Source organism: Oncorhynchus keta, chromosome 7 (assembly GCF_023373465.1).
Source record: "Oncorhynchus keta strain PuntledgeMale-10-30-2019 chromosome 7, Oket_V2, whole genome shotgun sequence".
Taxonomy (NCBI): Eukaryota; Metazoa; Chordata; class Actinopteri; order Salmoniformes; family Salmonidae; genus Oncorhynchus; species Oncorhynchus keta.
In genome coordinates, this window is record NC_068427.1 from 26,447,930 (window position 1) to 26,468,738 (window position 20,809).

The 20,809-nt window shown below is 43.9% G+C and overlaps 1 protein-coding gene across 2 annotated transcripts in view; it reads right to left on the reverse strand.

Moving 5' to 3' along the window:
• Positions 1-10,931: 10,931 nt before the first annotated feature.
• The window catches only part of LOC118385832 (rho GTPase-activating protein 20-like), a 77,354-nt gene continuing 67,476 nt past the window's right edge, over positions 10,932-20,809 (reverse strand). For both annotated transcript variants that reach the window (XM_052522357.1, XM_052522356.1), the window contains exons 10-13: positions 20,113-20,222; positions 19,425-19,608; positions 14,366-14,480; positions 10,932-12,945 (exon numbers count right to left, since the gene is read on the reverse strand). In XM_052522357.1, the coding sequence (XP_052378317.1) occupies positions 11,288-12,945; positions 14,366-14,480; positions 19,425-19,608; positions 20,113-20,222 (2,067 nt within the window). In that variant the 3' untranslated portion in view covers positions 10,932-11,287. The remainder of the gene's footprint in view (positions 12,946-14,365; positions 14,481-19,424; positions 19,609-20,112; positions 20,223-20,809) is intronic.

The window sequence follows — 20,809 nt, forward strand, 5'->3', positions numbered from 1 at the left end:
GGGTTGTGACAAGGTAGGGGTGGGTATACAGAATATTTGGTAAAAAAAAAAATATATATATATATATATATATATATATATACACACACACTATCATTCAAAAGTTTGGGGTCACTTAGAAATGTCCTTGTTTAAATATATATATATTTATTTTTAAATGTATCCATTAAAATAACATCAAACTGATCAGAAATACAGTGTAGACATTGTTAATGTTGTAAATGACTATTGTAGCTGGAAATGGCATATTTTTTTAAATGGAATATCTACATAGGCGTACAGAGGTCCATTATCAGCAAACATCACTCCTGTGTTCCGCTAGTAACCTACAGTAAATAGCTAGTAACCTACAGTAAATAGCTAGTAACCTACAGTAAATAGCTAGTAACCTACAGTAAATAGCGAGTAACCTACAGTAAATAGCTAGTAACCTACAGTAAATAGCTAGTAACCTACAGTAAATAGCGAGTAACCTACAGTAAATAGCTAGTAACCTACAGTAAATAGCTAGTAACCTACAGTAAATAGCTAGTAACCTACAGTAAATGGCTAGTAACCTACAGTAAATGGCTAGTAACCTACAGTAAATAGCTAGTAACCTACAGTAAATAGCTAGTAACCTACAGTAAATGGCTAGTAACCTACAGTAAATAGCTAGTAAGTGAACGTCAAGTTTTGTTTATAGATAAAAATATTTTGTATTGTTGAAATGCTGAAATAAAATAGTTTTCCTAATTATTAAGATCAATGCATCCACTCTGTATATTATTTCTTACCGTCATTTTACCTTGTCATTCCACCTTGTCACCCACGTTCAGGTAGGCCTAAACTATAATACTAACTTTACAAAACATTTCACATTTATAATCTCTAACATTCTGAGCGTTCTTCCTCTGTGTTCAGCATCTCTACACTGTTGCACTCTTCTCATTTTGTCAGACTCCTCCTTTCCCCCTTGAGAAATGTGTGTTTATGTTGCCTCCGCTTTCCCCTAGTTCTAATTGAGACATAACTCAAAGATGGATTGTGTGGAATGTGTTGTCAGACTCAGAGGGGTTATTAGTGGGAGCAGTGGATAAGAAGTGGCTTCGACACAGTCACTCATCTGAGGTGTCGCTCAGTGATGACGTCATCTTTGTTCTGAGAGAGAGCTGCTGACAAACACATCAATCAACCGTCACAGAGGAAGGGAGAGGAGAGACCGGAGTAAAGGGGTGAGAAAGGGGAACACTGCAAAGGTATGGACAAAGGGGTTAGGTGACTAGGGTAGAAGGAGATGTGTGAGGACAGGGTTGACAAATGGAAACGTGGAAAGAGGCTAATAAAGAGGTAGTAACGTCAGGGGTAGGTACAAGTGGAAGGAAATATAGGTTAAACATATTCATACCTGAGTCAGAATGGAATAGGGAAAATTGATTTACAGTTGAAGTCGGAAGTTTAGATACACCTTAGCCAAATGCATTTCAACTCAGTTTTTCACAATTCGTGACATTTAATCCTAGTAAAAATTCCCTGTCTTAGGTCAGTTAGGATCACCACTTTATTTTAAGAATGTGAAATGTCAGAATAGGAGAGAATTATCTATTTCTTTCATCACAGTGGGTCAGACGTTTACATTCAAATCAAAGTTTGTCATGTGCGCCCGAATACAACAGGTGTTAATATTAAGGTATTACAGTAAAATGCTTACTTACAGCCTCTAACCAATAGTGCAAAAAGGTATTAGGTGAACAATGGGTAAGTAAAGAAATAAAAAGACAGGCAATATACAGTAGCGAGGCTACATACAGACACCGGTTAGTCAGGCTGATTGAGGTAGTATGTACATGTAGATATGGTTAAAGTGACTGCATATATGATGAACAGAGAGTAGCAGTTGCGTAAAGAGGGGTTGGCGGGTGGTGGGACACACTGCAGATAGCCCGGTTAGCCAATGTACTTGAGCACTGGTTAGTATTTGGTAGCATTGCCTTTTAAATGGTTTAACGTGGGTCAAATGTTTTAGGTAGTCTTCCACAAGCTTCCCACAATAAGTTGGGTGAATTTTGGCCCATTCCTCCTGACAGTAATTGAGTCAGGTTTGTAGGCCTCCTTGATCACACACGCTTTTTCAGTTCTGCCCACAAATATTCTATAGGATTGAAGTCAGGGCTTTGTGATGGCCACTCCAATACCTTGACTTTGTTGTCTTTAAGCCATTTTGCCACAACTTTGGAAGTATGCTTGGTGTCATTGTCCATTTGGAAGACCCATTTGCAACCAAGCTTTAACTTCCCTGACTGATGTCTTGAGATGTTGCTTCAATATATCCACATACTTTTCCTCTCTCATGTTGCCATCTATTTTGTGAATTGCACCAGTCCCTCCTGCAGCAAAGCACCCCCACAACATGATGCTGACACCCCCGTGCTTCACGGTTGGGATGGTGTTCTTCGGCTTGCAAGCATCCCCCTTTTTCCTCCAAACAGAACGATGGTCATTATGGCCAAACAGTTCTATTTTTGTTTCATCAGACCAGAGGACATTTCTCCAAAAAGTACGATCTTTGTCCCCCATGTGCAGTTGCAAACCGTAGTCTGGCTTTTTTTTATGGCAGTTTGGAGCATTGGCATGTTCCTTGCTGAGCGGCCTTTCAGGTTATGTCAATATAGGACTCGTTTTACTGTGGATATAGATACTTTTATACCCGTTTCCTCTAGCATCTTCGAGGTCCTTTTGCTGTTGTTCTGGGATTGATTTGCACTTTTTGCACCAAAGTACGTTAATCTCTAGGAGACCGAACGCGTCTCCTTCCTGAGTGGTATGAGGGCTGCGTGGTCACATGGTGTTTATTCTTGCGTACTATTGTTTGTACAGATGGACGTGGTACCTTCAAGCGTTTGGAAATTGCTCCCAAGGATGAATCAGACTTGTGGAGGTCTACAATATTTTTTCTGAGGTCTTTGCTGATTTCTTTTGATTTTCCCATGATGCCAAGCAAAGAGGCACTGAGTTTGAAGGTATGCCTTGAAATACATCCACAGGTACACCTCCAATTGGCTCAAATTATGTCAATTAGCCTATCAGAAGCTTCTAAAGCTGTGACATAATTTTCTGGAATTTTCCAAGCTTTAAAGGCACAGTCAACTTAGTGTATGTAAACTTCTGACCCACTGGAATTGTGATACAGTGAAATATTCTGTCTGTAAACAATTAATTGTGTCATGCACAAAGTAGATGTCCTAACTGACTTGCCAAAACGATAGTTTTTTTTAACAATACATTTGTGGAGCGGTTGAAAAACCAGTTTTAATGACTCCAACCTAAGTGTATGTAAACTTCAGACTTCAAGTATGTGTATATATATATGTATGTGTATATACACATACATATATATACACATATATATATATACACATACACATATATACACATATATACACATACACATATATATATACACATATATATATATAGAAAATTGATTTGGTACTGTCACTTATGCTCCCTCTCCGGCCTCTAGGTCACCAGGCTGTCACCACCTGTCACCATCGTTACGTGTACCTGCGCATTGTCAGACTCACCTGGACTCCATCACTTCCTTGATTACCTGCCCTATAAATGTCACTCCCTTTGGGTCCTCCCCCAGGCGTCATTGTTTCTGTTTCATGCCTGTGTTTTTCAAGGTTCTTGGTTTGTATTATGTTCCGTTTATTTTATTACAACACTCACTCCCTGAACTTGCTTCCTGACTCTCAGCGCACAACGTCACAGGTGCTGAGCAGGGAAAGACATGAGTCAAGGTCTTTGAGGTACCTTAATAAAGACATCTCTTTGCCATTCCTAGAACAGAATAATCCTTTACCATGTGGACAGGTGTGTACATTGTAACAAATGACTCTGGTTAGTCACAACAACACTGTTATTCTGTAGATGCCTTTCCATCCTGAACTGTACCAAAGGTTGGAGTGCAGATTCCTCTCTGTCAGAAGTAAAGGATTATTGGAGGCTGTGCGGCACTGTTATCATTATATTGTACTGTAGCTACAGATTTAGGATCTTAATTTGACCAGTTTCTCCCTGCAGGAAAATAATCCTGCAGCAACAGGAAATGTTAATTAATTAAAATTTTTGTAGAGGTTGATACATTTTTTTGTTAGGGCAGATCGAGTCTAAAAAAACTTGTAAAGTGGAAATTACAAACTTTAGAAGCTTTTTAAACCTTGAATACACAAAAAATGATCAAATGAAGATCCTACACCTGTAAGTGGATGCCTTGACACAAATGTACAGTAAACACAGAACCTTGTGTAACTGAGTTCCCCCTGAGTTAGGGTTCAAAGGTCAGCATAATAATAGCCACCCACTCCTGTGGAGTCTGGACTCACCTCCATCACATATCTGACACAGACACACCCCTCTGTTCCATCTCTCCCTCGCAAGACCCATTGTCTGCATCTAGTGGTCACAGGGTTCTCTGGAAACTGGTTAGGTCTTTGTTATGGTCTTGAAGTTACATAAGTGTGTGCATGCGTGAAAGTGCAGGTCATAAAAGGTTTAGTAGGTAATTGGAAGAACCGTCCATTCTGAGTTGTAAATCACACACAGGTAAACACAGGAAGAGGGAGGAGACTGTGTCAAAAGTTGTCTTGTGCTCTTGGAACGGCTAACCATGAATGCGGTGTTATAAAGGTGTGTGTGTGTGTGCAGACGGACAGCGTCCAGGGGTATGTGAGCACACAAGTCTTTGAAGTTTCCAGGACATGTTCAGAACACAGCAAGATCAGACAGGGTTTCCCGGGGACCTGTTCAGAACACAGCAAGATCAGACAGGGTTTCCCGGGGACCTGTTCAGAACACAGCAAGATCAGACAGGGTTTCCGGGGACCTGTTCAGAACACAGCAAGATCAGACAGGGTTTCCGGGGACCTGTTCAGAACACAGCAAGATCAGACAGGGTTTCCGGGGACCTGTTCAGAACACAGCAAGATCAGACAGGGTTTCCGGGGACCTGTTCAGAACACAGCAAGATCAGACAGGGTTTCCGGGGACCTGTTCAGAACACAGCAAGATCAGACAGGGTTTCCGGGGACCTGTTCAGAACACAGCAAGATCAGACAGGGTTTCCCGGGGACCTGTTCAGAACACAGCAAGATCAGACAGGGTTTCCCGGGGACCTGTTCAGAACACAGCAAGATCAGACAGGGTTTCCGGGGACCTGTTCAGAACACAGCAAGATCAGACAGGGTTTCCGGGGACCTGTTCAGAACACAGCAAGATCAGACAGGGTTTCCGGGGACCTGTTCAGAACACAGCAAGATCAGACAGGGCTTCCGGGGACCTGTTCAGAACACAGCAAGATCAGACAGGGTTTCCGGGGACCTGTTCAGAACACAGCAAGATCAGATGGGTTTCCGGGGACCTGTTCAGAACACAGCAGAGGCCAGGTGCCAAGAATGTACCCCACTGAGTACAGAGACATCCGTGTCAGTGAGTACAGAGACATCCGTGTCAGTGAGTACAGAGACATCCGTGTCAGTGAGTACAGAGACATCCGTGTCACTGAGTACAGAGACATCCGTGTCAGTGAGTACAGAGACATCCGTGTCAGTGAGTACAGAGACATCCGTGTCACTGACTACAGAGACATCCGTGTCACTGAGTACAGAGACATCCGTGTCACTGAGTACAGAGACATCCGTGTCACTGAGTACAGAGACATCCGTGTCACTGAGTACAGAGACATCCGTGTCAGTGAGTACAGAGACATCCGTGTCACTGAGTACAGAGACATCCGTGTCAGTGAGTACAGAGACATCCGTGTCACTGACTACAGAGACATCCGTGTCACTGACTACAGAGACATCCGTGTCACTGACTACAGAGACATCCGTGTCACTGAGTACAGAGACATCCGTGTCACTGAGTACAGAGACATCCGTGTCACTGAGTACAGAGACATCCGTGTCACTGAGTACAGAGACATCCGTGTCACTGAGTACAGAGACATCCGTGTCACTGAGTACAGAGACATCCGTGTCACTGAGTACAGAGACATCCGTGTCACTGAGTACAGAGACATCCGTGTCACTGAGTACAGAGACATCCGTGTCACTGACTACAGAGACATCCGTGTCACTGACTACAGAGACATCCGTGTCACTGAGTACAGAGACATCCGTGTCACTGACTACAGAGACATCCGTGTCACTGACTACAGAGACATCCGTGTCACTGACTACAGAGACATCCGTGTCACTGAGTACAGAGACATCCGTGTCACTGAGTACAGAGACATCCGTGTCACTGAGTACAGAGACATCCGTGTCACTGAGTACAGAGACATCCGTGTCACTGAGTACAGAGACATCCGTGTCACTGAGTACAGAGACATCCGTGTCACTGAGTACAGAGACATCCGTGTCACTGAGTACAGAGACATCCGTGTCACTGAGTACAGAGACATCCGTGTCACTGAGTACAGAGACATCCGTGTCACTGAGTACAGAGACATCCGTGTCACTGAGCGTTTCAGAAACGTTGGATCAACCCAGATTTCCATCACTGCTTGGCTGCTCTTCTGAGACTATGTGGCTAGTCCTGTCTTCCCTCCCCCTCTTCTCTCTTTCTGACAGGTGTCTTCCGCTCTCATCTGCCCATAACCATCTCTGACTCGTGAAGTCTTGTGTCCACCTCAGGTTCAACTCCTGGGGATTTGGTGTCCCGATTTTTCCAAGGCCTGTAATTTTGCAGTATTTGGACACAAAGATCTCAAAACCCCTTCAGAAAATGACAAGTTTATCTCTTAATAATATGGTATTGGCTTACATTTTTGTTTTAAGACCTAAAGTGACCAACCTGTAAGAATCGCTTCTATGGCATTTAACTTGGTCTGAAAACTATGAGAAATATTAGTTCTCTCTATATAGTATGATTGTAAAAGTGATAACTAGTCCAGTTTATACTCAATGACTGCAATAATAAATATCATTAGTCTTAACATATTTAGAATGATATAATATGACACATATTGTCATATTATCTCTTCCCTAAATTAACATCACATGCTGGGTCCCACAGCACATTAAGTAGTGGGTGACTCATGCCTGCTTCTCATTGTAACAGTGTAACAACACCAGTATGTGTGTCAGACAAACAACAGCTGAGAGATTTATCCGGATTTCTGTGCAGGGAGGTAACATGTTATTCCGCGTGGGTCAAGAGTGCAAAATGAGGGGAAAATACTGTTAATGGCTGTTTTGACTGGGATTTGTAAGAGAGCCAGATAGTATCAACTGTGACTTAATCAGAGAGGGCCGTGAGCCAGCCAAGACACCTCACTGAGCAGCTCCGAACCCCCACCACCATCCTCTTAACTGGACCCAATCAAAACAAAAAGCAAATTCACTGTCTCCAAGGAAAACAGAGAGGAACCGGGCGTGTTGGCTGCACCTGCCCTACGAGCAACGTCCCCCATAAGAATCCACAAACCCAGAGTGGAAAGAGTGTAGATAGGCGAGAGTTGCTGTCAAAATACAACCGCACAGATGCTCAGTGCCTCAGTGTATCGTTACAGGGTGGAGAGTTCAACGCCTCATTATATTACCTTGGAATTCAACAATGGTGCCAATCAGAGGATATTGTTAATAAGTGTGTCTGTATGGATGGTGTAGCCACTCTTGCGTGATGAGAAACATTGCCAGAGACCTGACAACTTTTGTTAGCTCTCCAGTCCCCAAGCTAATGTAAGCTTTAGCCCAGCTGGCCAACACAGTCTTATGACGTGCAAGAGACCAGGGTTTAGGCCCAGGTGGTAACATAAAGCTGCACAGGGACCTTGTCAGAAGCCCTGTCATGACCCTGGCACATTCTGTCCTCTCCAAGGGCTCACAGTGTCAGGGACAGTAGATCACTCACGTTTATTGCAGATTGTTAGAGCCTCCCCTCTCCAAAATGTGACTTCTGAGGCCGGTTTAACTTAACAGACTCCCAACGCATCAACAACATAGCTTCAAGGGTCAAACTTTCGTATCTAAAGGAAATGCTCTTGTACTAGCAGTGAATTCTAATTCGGCATGTTCTAGATAACAGGGGCCATGAGTTTTTCTTAACCCCCCTAGTTATAACTACTAATAACTCCATCAAGCTCCTGATTACTAAACCAACCATTCCTGCTTGTACTACTTCCCCACCTAGTTTAGCACCTCTGCAGAGGTACTATATATATATATGCCATTTAGCTGACGCTTTTATCCAAAGCGACTTACAGTCATGTGTGCATACATTCTACGTATGGGTGGTCCCGGGAATCGAACCCACTACCCTGGCGTTACAAGCGCCATGCTCTACCAACTGAGCCACAGAAGGACCACAGAAGCAGGCAGAATCAGTTGACTTCAAAATCCATCTAGTAGGCTTTACCTGACTCCTGACCCGAGAAATACACAGAGCTTGTGTCAAAGATGATCTATTATATTGACAAGATGGTCCCGCGATCAGGTGGGAACATTCTAGCCAATGAGAGGGCAGATACGCATGTGAATAACAGGCACAACTCTGATATGAAGTTGTTTTTTTCCAAAGTTGCCAAAATGCCACGTGCATCCACTTTTACATTAGTCCATTCTTAACAACCTAAACATTACGAAACCTATTCGATCAAATAAGCATCAAATTAGCAATTACATTTTTTGCTGACCAAATTGGAACGATCTCACTGACCTCCATACAAATATTCCTCACTTTATGGTCTTATTTTCGTGGACCCCTCTCGTTTCGCCTCTTTCTCTCTGGTGTTAACTTGGGTCAACCGTGGTCATGTGGGCCAGCATATAGTACCTTTTAGATTAGAGACTTAACACTTAATACTGGTGGAGACATGCTAAAGTAGGGTCATCAAAGAGGGGACACCACTGGTGACAAAGTGTGTGTGTGAGAGAGCAGGACCTGCAAACACAGAAATTGGTATAATCCTGAGAGTCAAAGTAGCTGTTAGATTTGACATATTTCCTATTCACAGCAACTGCTGATCATGTTACAAAAGCCTTTTTATTTTGTCCTTCTATAATTGGAGAGAAAAACCTTTATCAAAATTCTACCACAGACTAGTGAAGATGGGCGGCACGTTTTATGATGTCACAGCTTGTAGTGTTTATAAGTCTCTCAATCACCATAACAATAATATAAACAAATCTGAATATTTATGTTAACAATCAGCATCCAGCCCTACACAACATGTGCACATGTGCAGTCTCTCTCACACACACCCTTTGAGACAGGTCCAGGAAGGTGGGCCAAACCCGTGGGGTTCATGGCTCTGCTTCCATTACATAATTAGCTGTGTTTGGACTCTGTCTCCCTGTCTGGCTGACTAACTCTAACAGACCTGTCTGTCCTCTGAGAAGCAGCACCTCAGTGAGCATGTATGTGTGGACTCTGTCTCTACCAGACCTATCGGTCTATCCTCTTAGACCCAGACCTACATCACTCTGACACCAGAGACCATTACAGAGGAGTTATTCATGGGAAATGTGATGTTTACTTCGCACTGTGAGTTTGATGATTAATGCTAAACAGGTGTAAAGAGTTTACATTTTAACACTAATACAGTACTGTGCTTTTAGTATGATACAGTGTTCTACTTTATCAGTTCTGCAGGGTCGTCTTCCAGAACGTCACCAAAGAAGGCACAAAATAATAGAGAAACAGAAATTCCGAATGTTTGCCTTTTTTTTAATTTACAAAAACTCCAGCCACCCAAGTCAGACTGTTCTTTGTGCTACCGCACAGCATGCGATTCTGATGCACCAAGTCTGGAACCAACAGGACCTTGAACAGCTTCTACCCCCAAGCCATAAGACTGCTAAATAGTTAGTTATATAGTTAAAGCTGCAATATGTAACTTGTCAAGAACTGCAATGCTGCTGGGTTTTCCACACTCAACAGTTTCCCATGTGTATCAAGAATGGTCCACCACCCAAGGGACATCCAGCCAACTTGACACAGCTGTGGGAAGCGTTGGAGTCAGCATGGGCCAGCATCCATGTGGAATGCGTTCAGTAGCCTGTAGAGTCCACGCGCTGACAAATTGAGGCTGTTTTGAGGGAGACTGGGGTGCAGCTCAATATTAGGAAGGTGTTCCTAATGTTTGGTATACTCAGTGTATGTGAGTAGTGAGACACAGACACAATATGTGTTATGAACAGAATGCAACCTTTAAAGCTGCAATCTGTCACTTTTTGGGTGGCCTGACCAAATTCACATAGAAATGTGTGTTATAGATCTGTCATTCTCATTGAAATCAAGTCTAAGAAGCTGTAGATCTGTTCTATGTGCGCTATTTCTATGCTCCCCGGTCTTAAGTTTTGTTTTTGCATCTTTCGGTTTTGTACACTAGCTTCAAACAGCTGAAAATACAATATTTTTGGCCAAGGAAAATATATTTCACAGTGGTGGTACATTGATTCTCTACGATATACTTGCTTGTTTTGTCACAAATCCTGATCATTCATTTTCATAAGCATTAGACATCAGATATACAGGTAACTGCCAAAATACCAACATAAAGTGTCTTAATAGGGCGTTGGGGCACCACAAGCTGCCAGAACAGTTTCATTGCACCTTGGCATAGATTCTACAAGCATCTGGAACTATATTAGAGGGATGTGACACCATTTTTCCATGAGATATTCCATCATTTGGTGTTTTGTTGATGGCCACCGCTCCCATAAGTGTTCAACTGGGTTGAGATCTGGTGACTGAGACACACTAAGCTCCTTTGAGACCCCTCTTTCAAAGTCACTGAGATCTCTTCTTCTAGCCATGGTAGCCAAAATAATGGGCAACTGGGCATTTTTATACATCACCCTAAGCATGATGGGATGTTAATTGCTTAATTAACCCACAAACCACACCTGTGTGAAAGCACCTGCTTTCAATATACTTTGCATCTCTCATTTCATCAAGTGTTTCCTTTATTTGGCAGTAACATGTGCGTACATAATATACAAATGGTGCATTCTGTAGCAAATATACTCTATAGGACAGCAGCAGTATTGGCATCATGTACAAAAATACACATTTGATTTCTTACAGCTCGCACAACACTATATCAAAGCATATGAACATAAATATAGACCTATACCTGTTGTTGATTACCAGAGATATTGAAGAAAAGCTCCAGCACAACCAAACAACTGCATCTACCATAACCAAGGGAAAATAACTACATATATGACAACATAAAAACGTTATGCTACAAACATTGATTAGCCATATAAAACAAGCCCAGAGTCTTTTAAAAGTCCTTTTAAACGTAAGACTCCTCTGCAAAGAACATTTGGTCAAAGTCGTCCACGCAAGGATTGCTACACTTCCTGCTTTGCCACTCCCTCTTCCCCTGGACAAGGGCCAGAGCCACCTCCTGACTCCTCTGCAGGCACGCGCCTGAATCCGCCCGCTCCTGTGAGGAAAAGTAGTCCCTTACTGCCCGCGTGGCGGAGGGAGAGAGGCAGAAGCGTGGCTCTGAGTTTGGGCCTGCTCCGTTGCGCTGTGGCTCAATGTCAGACACTCTAAGTCCACTCTCAGGGAGCTGCTGACCTTTGACCCCGTGGGTCTGGGACTTGACCAAGGGCCTTTCCAGGGTGAGGATGGAGGCTGCATCTGTCACCATGGAGGGCTCAGAGGCTCTGCGAGGCAGGGTGAGGACCTTGCGGCCAGCCTCCATGGCCAGGGTGAGGGAGTGAGACTTCTGCCTCTGGAGGGTTAGTGTTGAGCCACTCTGTCCATAGAACACATCCTGGGGAGGCTGGATGACCTCACTTCCTGTTCCAGTGGGCCGCTGGGTGACGTCACATCCTGTGGGGTGTCTGTGGGTGGCATTGCAAGCCTGGTCGTGCAGCAACTGTAGCTCTCTGACAGTAAGGGGTTTCTCTGTGCCTCTGTAGAAGGGAGACCTACTCTTCTGCAGCTGTAGGATAGCCTGCTGGTAGGATGGAGGGCTGCTGGACCTCCTCTTGGTGGTCACCTCTACACCTTTACCCTCTGAGGCTTTTGGGAGGCTAACCCCTTTCCCCTTCCCCACTTCCTCCTCCAGGTGTCCATTGTCGGGTTGCCGTAGTGACAGTCGGAGGTTCCTCTTGAGCCAGGTGTTGGGATGCAGTCCGTGGTGGGTAGAGGGTGTCCGGGAGGAATGAGGGGGCTGGCTTTCACTCCAGTCCACTGTATCTCTCTTCGGGGGTGAGCACTTGGGGGAGCGGGGTGAAAGGGGGGAGCGGGGGGAAGACTCAGCCAACAGGAAGCCGGCACTGGTGACATAGTCTGTGGAATATTGGGAGAAGGCGGAGTCTAAGGAGCTAAGGGAGGAGCCTGTGGGGGAGGTTGCTGGGGAGGACAGGCTAGAGCAGCTGGCGTCCAGTCGTAAAGGAGAGGGTGGGGTGTGTTTCAGTTTCCTCTGCCCGAGAGTTCCAACCCCTCCTCTTTCTCCACTTGCGATCACTTTGTCTTTCAGCTGCAGAGCCCTAAGCCCCTGAAACACTTCATCCTCCTCCTCCTCTTCCTCTCCCTCCATCGCCGCGTCATAGCTCGCTTTACGAGACGCCAAATGGTACTTATCCGATTGGATGATCAGAGCTCCGGGGGTGTGTCCGATGGCAGGCTCTGAGCTGCGTCGTAACCTCCTAGGGCCCTGTGATTGGACATAGCACTGGCGTGGGCGTGGTTGCCGTAGGGCGGGGGTGAACTTTCTGGGTCTGGCAAGTGGGGGAATATGTAGGAGGTCAGCCTCAGCCTCAGGGTCAGGGTCGGGTTCACAGTCACTCAGGGTGATGACAGAGTCTCTGCTGCAGCTGTCAGGCTTGGCCTTGTCTCTCAGAGGGTGGGACTCCTGGAAGGGCGACTCTGGGTCCTCGTTTAACTCATTCTCCAGACTGTCATAGGATGAGTCATTCATCTGGAAAGAGGACACGTCTACGGAGGGAAGGAGAGAGGAAAAGAGAGAAGCGGGGGGAGTTAGAGAGTTAATATGCTAAAATTATTGTTATGACATGCGGCCCATTTTGATTGTTATGGATTTCATATGTTCCCACTTCCGCTTTGGAAGTGTTGGAAATGTTGCACTGACTGACTATCATGCCAATAAAGCTGGGGTGGAGGGAAATGGAGAAGGAGAGAGTTTGAACAAACCTCCATTTCATTAGATAGACACAGGGTTTGAAAACAAGCGCAAAGTGCTGTCATAGTCCCAAGCATACAGCTGCCATTCATAGAGGTTGGTTTAGGTCATAAAGAATGATTGAGGCCTCTAGTGTCCAAAAGGCTGTTATAGCATGGGTGTCATTGAGGGCTTTCACCAATTTCAACCTGGGGTGAGTTTTTGGTAATAAAAATACTTTCAAATCTCCAAGAATTTAGCTGAAAATGGGTTTAATTTAGGAAATATGTTTCCAAGTATTCCCACAAATTGAAAAAAAGACATTATCGTTTGATCTCTTTTTGGGCTTAGTTGTGGTCAATTTAGATAAATGATCGTGTGATCTCTTTTTGGGCTTAGTTGTGGTCAATTTAGATAAATTATCGTGTGATCTCTTTTTGGGCTTAGTTGTGGTCAATTTAGATAAATTATCGTGTGATCTCTTTTTGGGCTTAGTTGTGGTCAATTTAGATAAATGATCGTGTGATCTCTTTTTGGGCTTAGTTGTGGTCAATTTAGATAAATGATTGTGTGATCTCTTTTTGGGCTTAGTTGTGGTCAATTTAGATAAATGATTGTGTGATCTCTTTTTGGGCTTAGCTGTGGTCAATTTGCAGTGTACAAATTATTATAATTATGCTCCGCCACCGACCAGCCGCTCCAACAAAAATTGGCCCGCGGCTGAATCTAGTTGCCTACCCCTGGTTTAGGGGAGAAGAGGAAATTGACTGGTGTGTTAATGAGTGTCTGAGAGTGTACTAATGACTTTAATGAATGAGGTCAACATGGTGACCCCAATCAGCAGACCTCACAGAGACAATGACTTATGAAGAGGTCTGAGAGAACACTCAACGCACGCGCACACACACACACGCACACGCACACACAAGCTAGTCAGGGTTAATCTACTCTATAATGATGATAATGTCTACAATACACAGAACCACTGTCTTGCCATAAACACACACACTCATGAACTTTCTAAACCCTTGTGAAGACCCATGGCAAATTAAACCACCTCTGTGTCATTTCAGTTCTGCTTGGACCTCTCTTCCTCCCTCTCCCTCTGTCCCTATCCAACTTTATCTTATGATGTTTTCTCCAACCAAAACGAACAGCATTTGTTTAGAGCACTGTACAATATAATTTGCAATTAGATGTTGTTATTTCTTCAGTGAATACTTTGACTTTGTTTACCTGATCCATGGTCGCTGCTATTGCTCTTCTGAGGGAATCCACTAAACAGAGAGGGGACGTCATCTCCCAAGACCTTCCTGCAGTTCTCAATCAGGAACCGAACAAGCTCACAGACCTAGGAACAGATCATAGACCTGGTTACACCTCAGTCACACAAGTCAATGACTGGTCCTAGATTAAGGCTCCGACTGCAAGTTAAAGGTTATTTCACAGGTAGTTTCCCTGGTATAAGAGATGTAAAGTCTTGCCAACTTTCTTACTGGCCACATATAGCTGATCAAAATTGACATAATGTAAATCGTCTGAACTCCTTTTTCTAAGATGAGAATCACAATTTAAGGAGACTACAGAAAACTAAATCTGAGAAAGAATCTTGTCTATTCCCAGATGTTTACAAACATAGCAAACATGAATTAAAACCCAAGTTACACAGTATAAACCTCCAAATCTGAAACACAAAATGTCAGTCATGCTCCCAAACAGTCAGTTCCAGTCTGGGATTTGAATGTTTCCCTAGGGCAAAGCGTTTAAAAAACAGTGATTATAAATGTGTTGTTTTTGTTAGCTTCCCTTATGGAGAGTCTACAGACAGAATGAGGTTATGGAAATATGAAGGAGACAAACATGGGGCCTATCTGTGTGTTGTTGGGCCAGATGTGTGTGTCATGGTTTTTACCATATGTCTGTCAGTCTGTGTTACACGCCTGTGTTCAGAGGGCTATGGGAGTGAATGGACTGCTAGAGCTTGGCTACGAATTTCACAAGCTAGTCCAACACAACGGAACTCCAGCTAGGGAAAAAGGCTTCTCTCGCTCCCTCCTTCCTTGCGTCTCTCCCTGTATTTGGCCTGGTTCTGTCCATCAGAGGGGCTGCTTATTTAACCCACTGAGGAAACATCTAGAGGAAACATCTAGAAACTCACTCATTCAGCTTTTCTCAATCGTTCAAAAGCAAAGTTAGTATGTGTATCTCAGCCACCTTTTCTGACAAACACAGCACACAATATTTACTCAAGCCACTCGGAGACTAACATGTCTGTAGGAGCCACAAACATCTAAATTAGAACTGTGGTGGAAAAGGGAGCGGAAGTGGAGGAAAATAAGGGTTTGCGTGTCAAGTGGAAGGAGAGCAGTGTTCCAGACTGCCCAGTGCCGTTAGAGACCAGACCCACGCCAGCCCAGTTTGACTTGGCTCCTTGTGAGACCGCGACCAATCAGGGGAATGTTGAAATATCACATTTTTCCCCTTCAGAGGCGCTGGGGCCACACATACAAACAAACAGAAAAAAAGTGTGTGTGTGTGAATGTGAGTGTGAGTGTGAGTGTGAGTGTGAGTGTGTGTGTGTGTGTGTGTGTGTGTGTGTGTGTGTTTGCACGCGTGTGTGAAGACAGAAAGGAGTGTTTTAGCATAGCGGGTTTGTGAAAACACACTCGCCCTCAGGAATCTGTAGGAAATGCTTTGGATTTTTTCCCAGTGAACCTCAACAGGCCCCAAGCCTCACCAGAAACAAATACACATTTGACAAGGAGAGAGAAAGATCTGGAAACACCCAGATTGATTGTGTTTCAACAATAATGTGTCCAAATCGACCATAAAATTAGAGACTATTAAAGACATTGTGACTTATTCTTGCTTATTATTAACTTACAATACATCTGGGGCCACTGGTGGTGAACTCAATCATTTCAGGGCTAGCATGGTTGGCTACAGTCTTGTAGTCTTGTGGTAGGGTTATGACTGTGAACTGGTGTGTCAATTCAGATATTTACAGTCTCCTTGTGAGTAAGTTATCATAAAATGTCAAGCTTTTTTGTCAGGGTACGAATTTCACATTTGTTATGTGTCACCGTGATCTCAAGTGTGTGTGTGTCAGTACAGAGATTGAAAACCTGTGACTAGAGAAATGTAAAAGGAGTACGTCAGTCCAGGTTTAAAGAGAAAACGTATATAGTATAGCCCAGCATGCGGCTTTTACTGTAGCAGGAGGTTGACACACTCTACTCTCTAACTCCTCACTGCTGTTTGTTCTTCCATTGGACATCCTGCTTAGTCAGACAGCTATGTGGCAACAGTATATCTTTCCTTTACACCCTGTCCTGGTGCCTAGCCCGCCAGACATACAGTGTGTGTGTGTGTGTGTGTGTGTGTGTGTGTGTGTGTGTGTGTGTGTGTGTGTGTGTGTGTGTGTGTGTGTGTGTGTGTGTGTGTGTGTGTGTGTGTGTGTGTGTGTGTGTGTGTGTGTGTGTGTGTGTGTGTGTGTGTGTGTGTGTGTGTGTGTGTGTGTGTATGCAACGTTCCCTCTAAATTGCACGCGTGTGCGGACACGCAGTAGCCCCGGTACTGCTGAGCAGAAATATAAGCCCATAGAGAGGAGAACGAGATTGAATTTCACTAAACTTTCTAGAGCAGTGGTCACATGTTCCTTTTTTTTTATTCGTCACGGGCTGTTGTGGGTAGGTGCATCAAATTCAGCTGCCCTGCGTGCTGGGTAGGTGAACTGTTGCCATTTTGAACCATTTCATCTGTTTGAAGGTACAAACTCTGCCTTCCCGGCAGGCCCAGAGAACAAAACAAGTGCACTATAGGCCTACCGCTGGCCAATCAGATGGCTCAGATGACAGTGTCTTCTGTAACATAGCAGGCATGAAAGAAAGCTACAGCAAAGTTAATACTGTGAGATTTCAAAATGTTTAAAATCAAGGGCCTCCCGGGTGGCACAAGGGCCTCCCGGGTGGCTGCGACCGGGAGGCCCATGGGGCGACGCACAATTGGCCTAGTGTCGTCTGGGTTAGGGAGGGTTTGGCTGGCCTTGCCTCATCGCACACTAGCGACTCCTGTGGCGGGCCGGGTGCAGTGCAGACTGACCAGGTCGCTAGTTGTACGGTGTTTCCTCTGACACATTGGTGCAGCTGGCTTCCGGGTTGGATGTGAGTTGTGTTAAGAAGCAGTGCAGCTTGGTTGGGTTGTGTTTCGGAGGATGCATGGCTCTCGACCTTCGCCTCTCCCGAGTCTGTGCGGGAGTTGTAGCGATGAGACAAGACAGTAACTACTAACAATTGGATACCATGAAATTGGTGAGAAAAATAAAGAACAAAATGTAAAACCATGACTAGAGAGAGACTGTCAACGAATACAGCAGATGCTGTTTTTATGAGTGAATTCATGTTTAATTCCACTGTCAACACTGTATTCAACACTTTTATGAGCCATGAAATTTGCGTTCTTCCTATTTTCACTCAGCACTACAACAAGCACTGCAGCAGTAATGAATGAGTGGGAAAGTATCTCTAGGCTTGCGTTGTTAGCGGCTTGGGTCTTTTTAATATCGAGGGATATTTGACTTTTCTCATACGAGTAACAACATGAATTTGTGCATGAGGCAGAAATAATGCTGTGAGACTGGTTTTTCCATCAGCTGGAAGACTTTTTTGGTCTGTATCAGCGGCGGAAAGGGAGAGTGGAGGGACATTGAGAGTCAGACCATCAGTCTGCTGCTCTCTCCCTCCACTGAGACTGACCATCAGATGCAGGCACCATCAGCCCAGTAAAATAAAAATTGAATTATTTAGATGTATGCTGCATTTAATTAAAGCCAATATGCAGTGATAATGTACTGGGCCTATAGCTTACTGCACAAACCTCATTGCTACAGAACTGTTTTTAATTGGTTAATGTTACATAGACTTATGTTTTTTAGGTCATGTAAAAGAAAGAATATGTGTGGTAGATCTTGGCTTGCCTTTTGACTCAAAGTGATCTTGACTCTGAAAAGGTTGCTGAACACTGTTCTAGAGTTTTCCCTGTTAACACTATCAACATTTCCCTTTACTGTGATAGAATCAATGTAATATTAGTCACTTTCAAACAAAACAAAATTTGTTGTAAGCAGAATGCATCTGAGTAGGATACGATTGCATTGACACACACTACTCAGCCCCTAATATATACAGACCGGTGCGGCACAAACAATCAGAGCTGCAGTATGCCTATATGGAAATAGATCATTACCATATATGGATCTGTGCCATTTACTTTGAAATGGACTGTGTTAACAGCATGAGCAGTCATGAGTACTGTAGATGTGCTTGTTTTGAGATCAAAACGAAGGCTGCATGTAGCCATGTGTGCACATTTTGTTCATATCCTTCGCTAGTTAGTCAGTTATTAGCCCCGTTATAGATCATTTGTAGTCAGCAATTAGAGAGTAATTGCATCCTACAAGAGCACAAAACATGTACATTTCTAGACATTGAAAAGGGAGTCAGGTAAAGAGCTTTTTCTTGTCTTAAAGGGGAAATGTTGTCTTTTGAGAGCTAAGTAGCCAAAAGGCAGAGGGTAGAATCATTTGTCTGATTCTCTGTAATAATGCTATGATATTTTTCTTTTGTAAAGTGGTTTCTTGCATCAAACAACACAACAGTATTTTCAGTCACCTCCTTGTCTGAAGGGTAAAAAGGTTCATGTCAAGCCCTGCATATTTATTTTCAAAAGTCTCATGAAATGTAGGCCTACGTTGAACACCACACATTGTCTGCTACTGCAGGCTGAATGACAGAACAGCTATTTCCATGTTAAAATGTTAGGGGATGCATTTTCTCTATTGTTCTTGATATTAGGTCACTCTGGTAGGCCTAGACTGTGATCAAATAGCCACAGTAGCCTACATGGCCACTGTTAAAACTGTAACTTAAGGGGATACAGCCTCAGTTTGCGCTCAGCAGATCTGAAATTTGCTCAGTGCCGGAAAATATTTGAGGGAACTCTCTCTCTGTGTGTGTGTGTGTGTGTGTGTGTGTGTGTGTGTGTGTGTGTGTGTGTGTGTGTGTGTGTGTGTGTGTGTGTGTGTGTGTGTGTGTGTGTGTGTGTGTGTGTGTGTGTGTGTGTGTGTGTGTGTGTGTGTGTGATATAAGCAAAAGTATTATGTAGTAATACACATACACTTTGAAAGTATGGTACAATTATGTGTTCGAAAGAAGACATTAAAATAAAATGAAGAAATATAAAAAGTAACTTAACAGAGAGGGAAACCTAAAAAATCGTTTTTAGGGTCCAGTCTCACCTTCTTGGTTGCCTCCCCCTCTGGGCTACAGGGGGACAGGGTCCACAGCATGCTGGGAGCGATGCACACTGACAGGTTGAAGGCATTCATCTGGTTGTCGCCTGCGTTGTCTTGGATACAGTGGAGCATGGCAACCACATGTCTGAGTAGCAACAGGTTCTCACTGGGCAGAAGATGGACCAACCTGGGGTGGGGTGGTGAGAACAGACAAAATAATCAGTGATGAATACACAACATCAACAACATCTAGTAAGACTTCGGATGTGTCAGACACATCCCCCCCTCTCACAAACATTTACATTTAAGCTATTTACAGTAGTACACGCATACATTTTCATATTCTACACACGCAAATACATTGCTACATCCTCAGAAAATCCAGCAGATTATAGAGTTTGTCACATTCCTGTGGACAGTTTCTTTCCAGTGAAGACATCAGATGAGCTGTGTCAGGTTATTGTTTGTCTAAGAGTCTTCTGGAAAAGAATTCTTCAGATTTTCATTGTTTTTTTTTATGTTCTTTTTTTCCTCTTGGCCTGAGAAGGACTTTATTTTCATGCCTCTGGATCAAAACAGCTTTTCCCGCCCATTTTCTTTCCTTCTCTCTCCCTGTGCCACCCCTACACAGCAGCTTTGTTTTCGCTGTGTGTATGTGTTTGTAAAGGTGCGTTACAGAGAATACCAGTACCTGTGGATGGCTTGCATCCTCTGCTCTTCCTCCTCTTGCGCCATCACTGCAACCCACTGCTCATACAGATTCACACACAGCAGACTGCCCGGAATGTTCCGCAGGAAGTCCTATCGGGTCACAACCACAGGGACACATTATATGTTAGAACACCCTTCACCATCACCACATATGCTTCTCTTCAGTGGAGTTAATATGGATCCTGAAAACATGGCATGTAAAATAGAAAGCTCACTCAGCTCACTTGTTATTGGTTTGTTGGTTGGAGTGGGTATAGTAATATAGCTAACTGAACAGCAGCCTGTGTTCTCTTTCTCTCTCTGTGTTCTGTTCTACCTGATCTAATACAGCTACAGGTTTACAGTAAAGCCATTGGCACCAACCTCCCAACATGTGCATTGAATTGAGTGTTTTTCTACCTGAGCTTTCTCTTCGCTCCAATCACTTCATTTCTTTCTGTCTGTCTAAGACTTTCTAACACACACACACTAGATACTGTGGTAAATATGTGTATGTGAGGGTGCAGCTGTGTTTGCGCTGTGCAGTGAATTATTTTGATGTGTATCGTTGAAGCAGGATGACACCGATCTTTCAAACCTCCTCTCTCTGATGTCTCAATATATCTGATCTGACAAGCCTGGCTAGAACTGGTCTATGATTAATCCACACAGACCCTTGATTGTGTGTGTGTGTATGT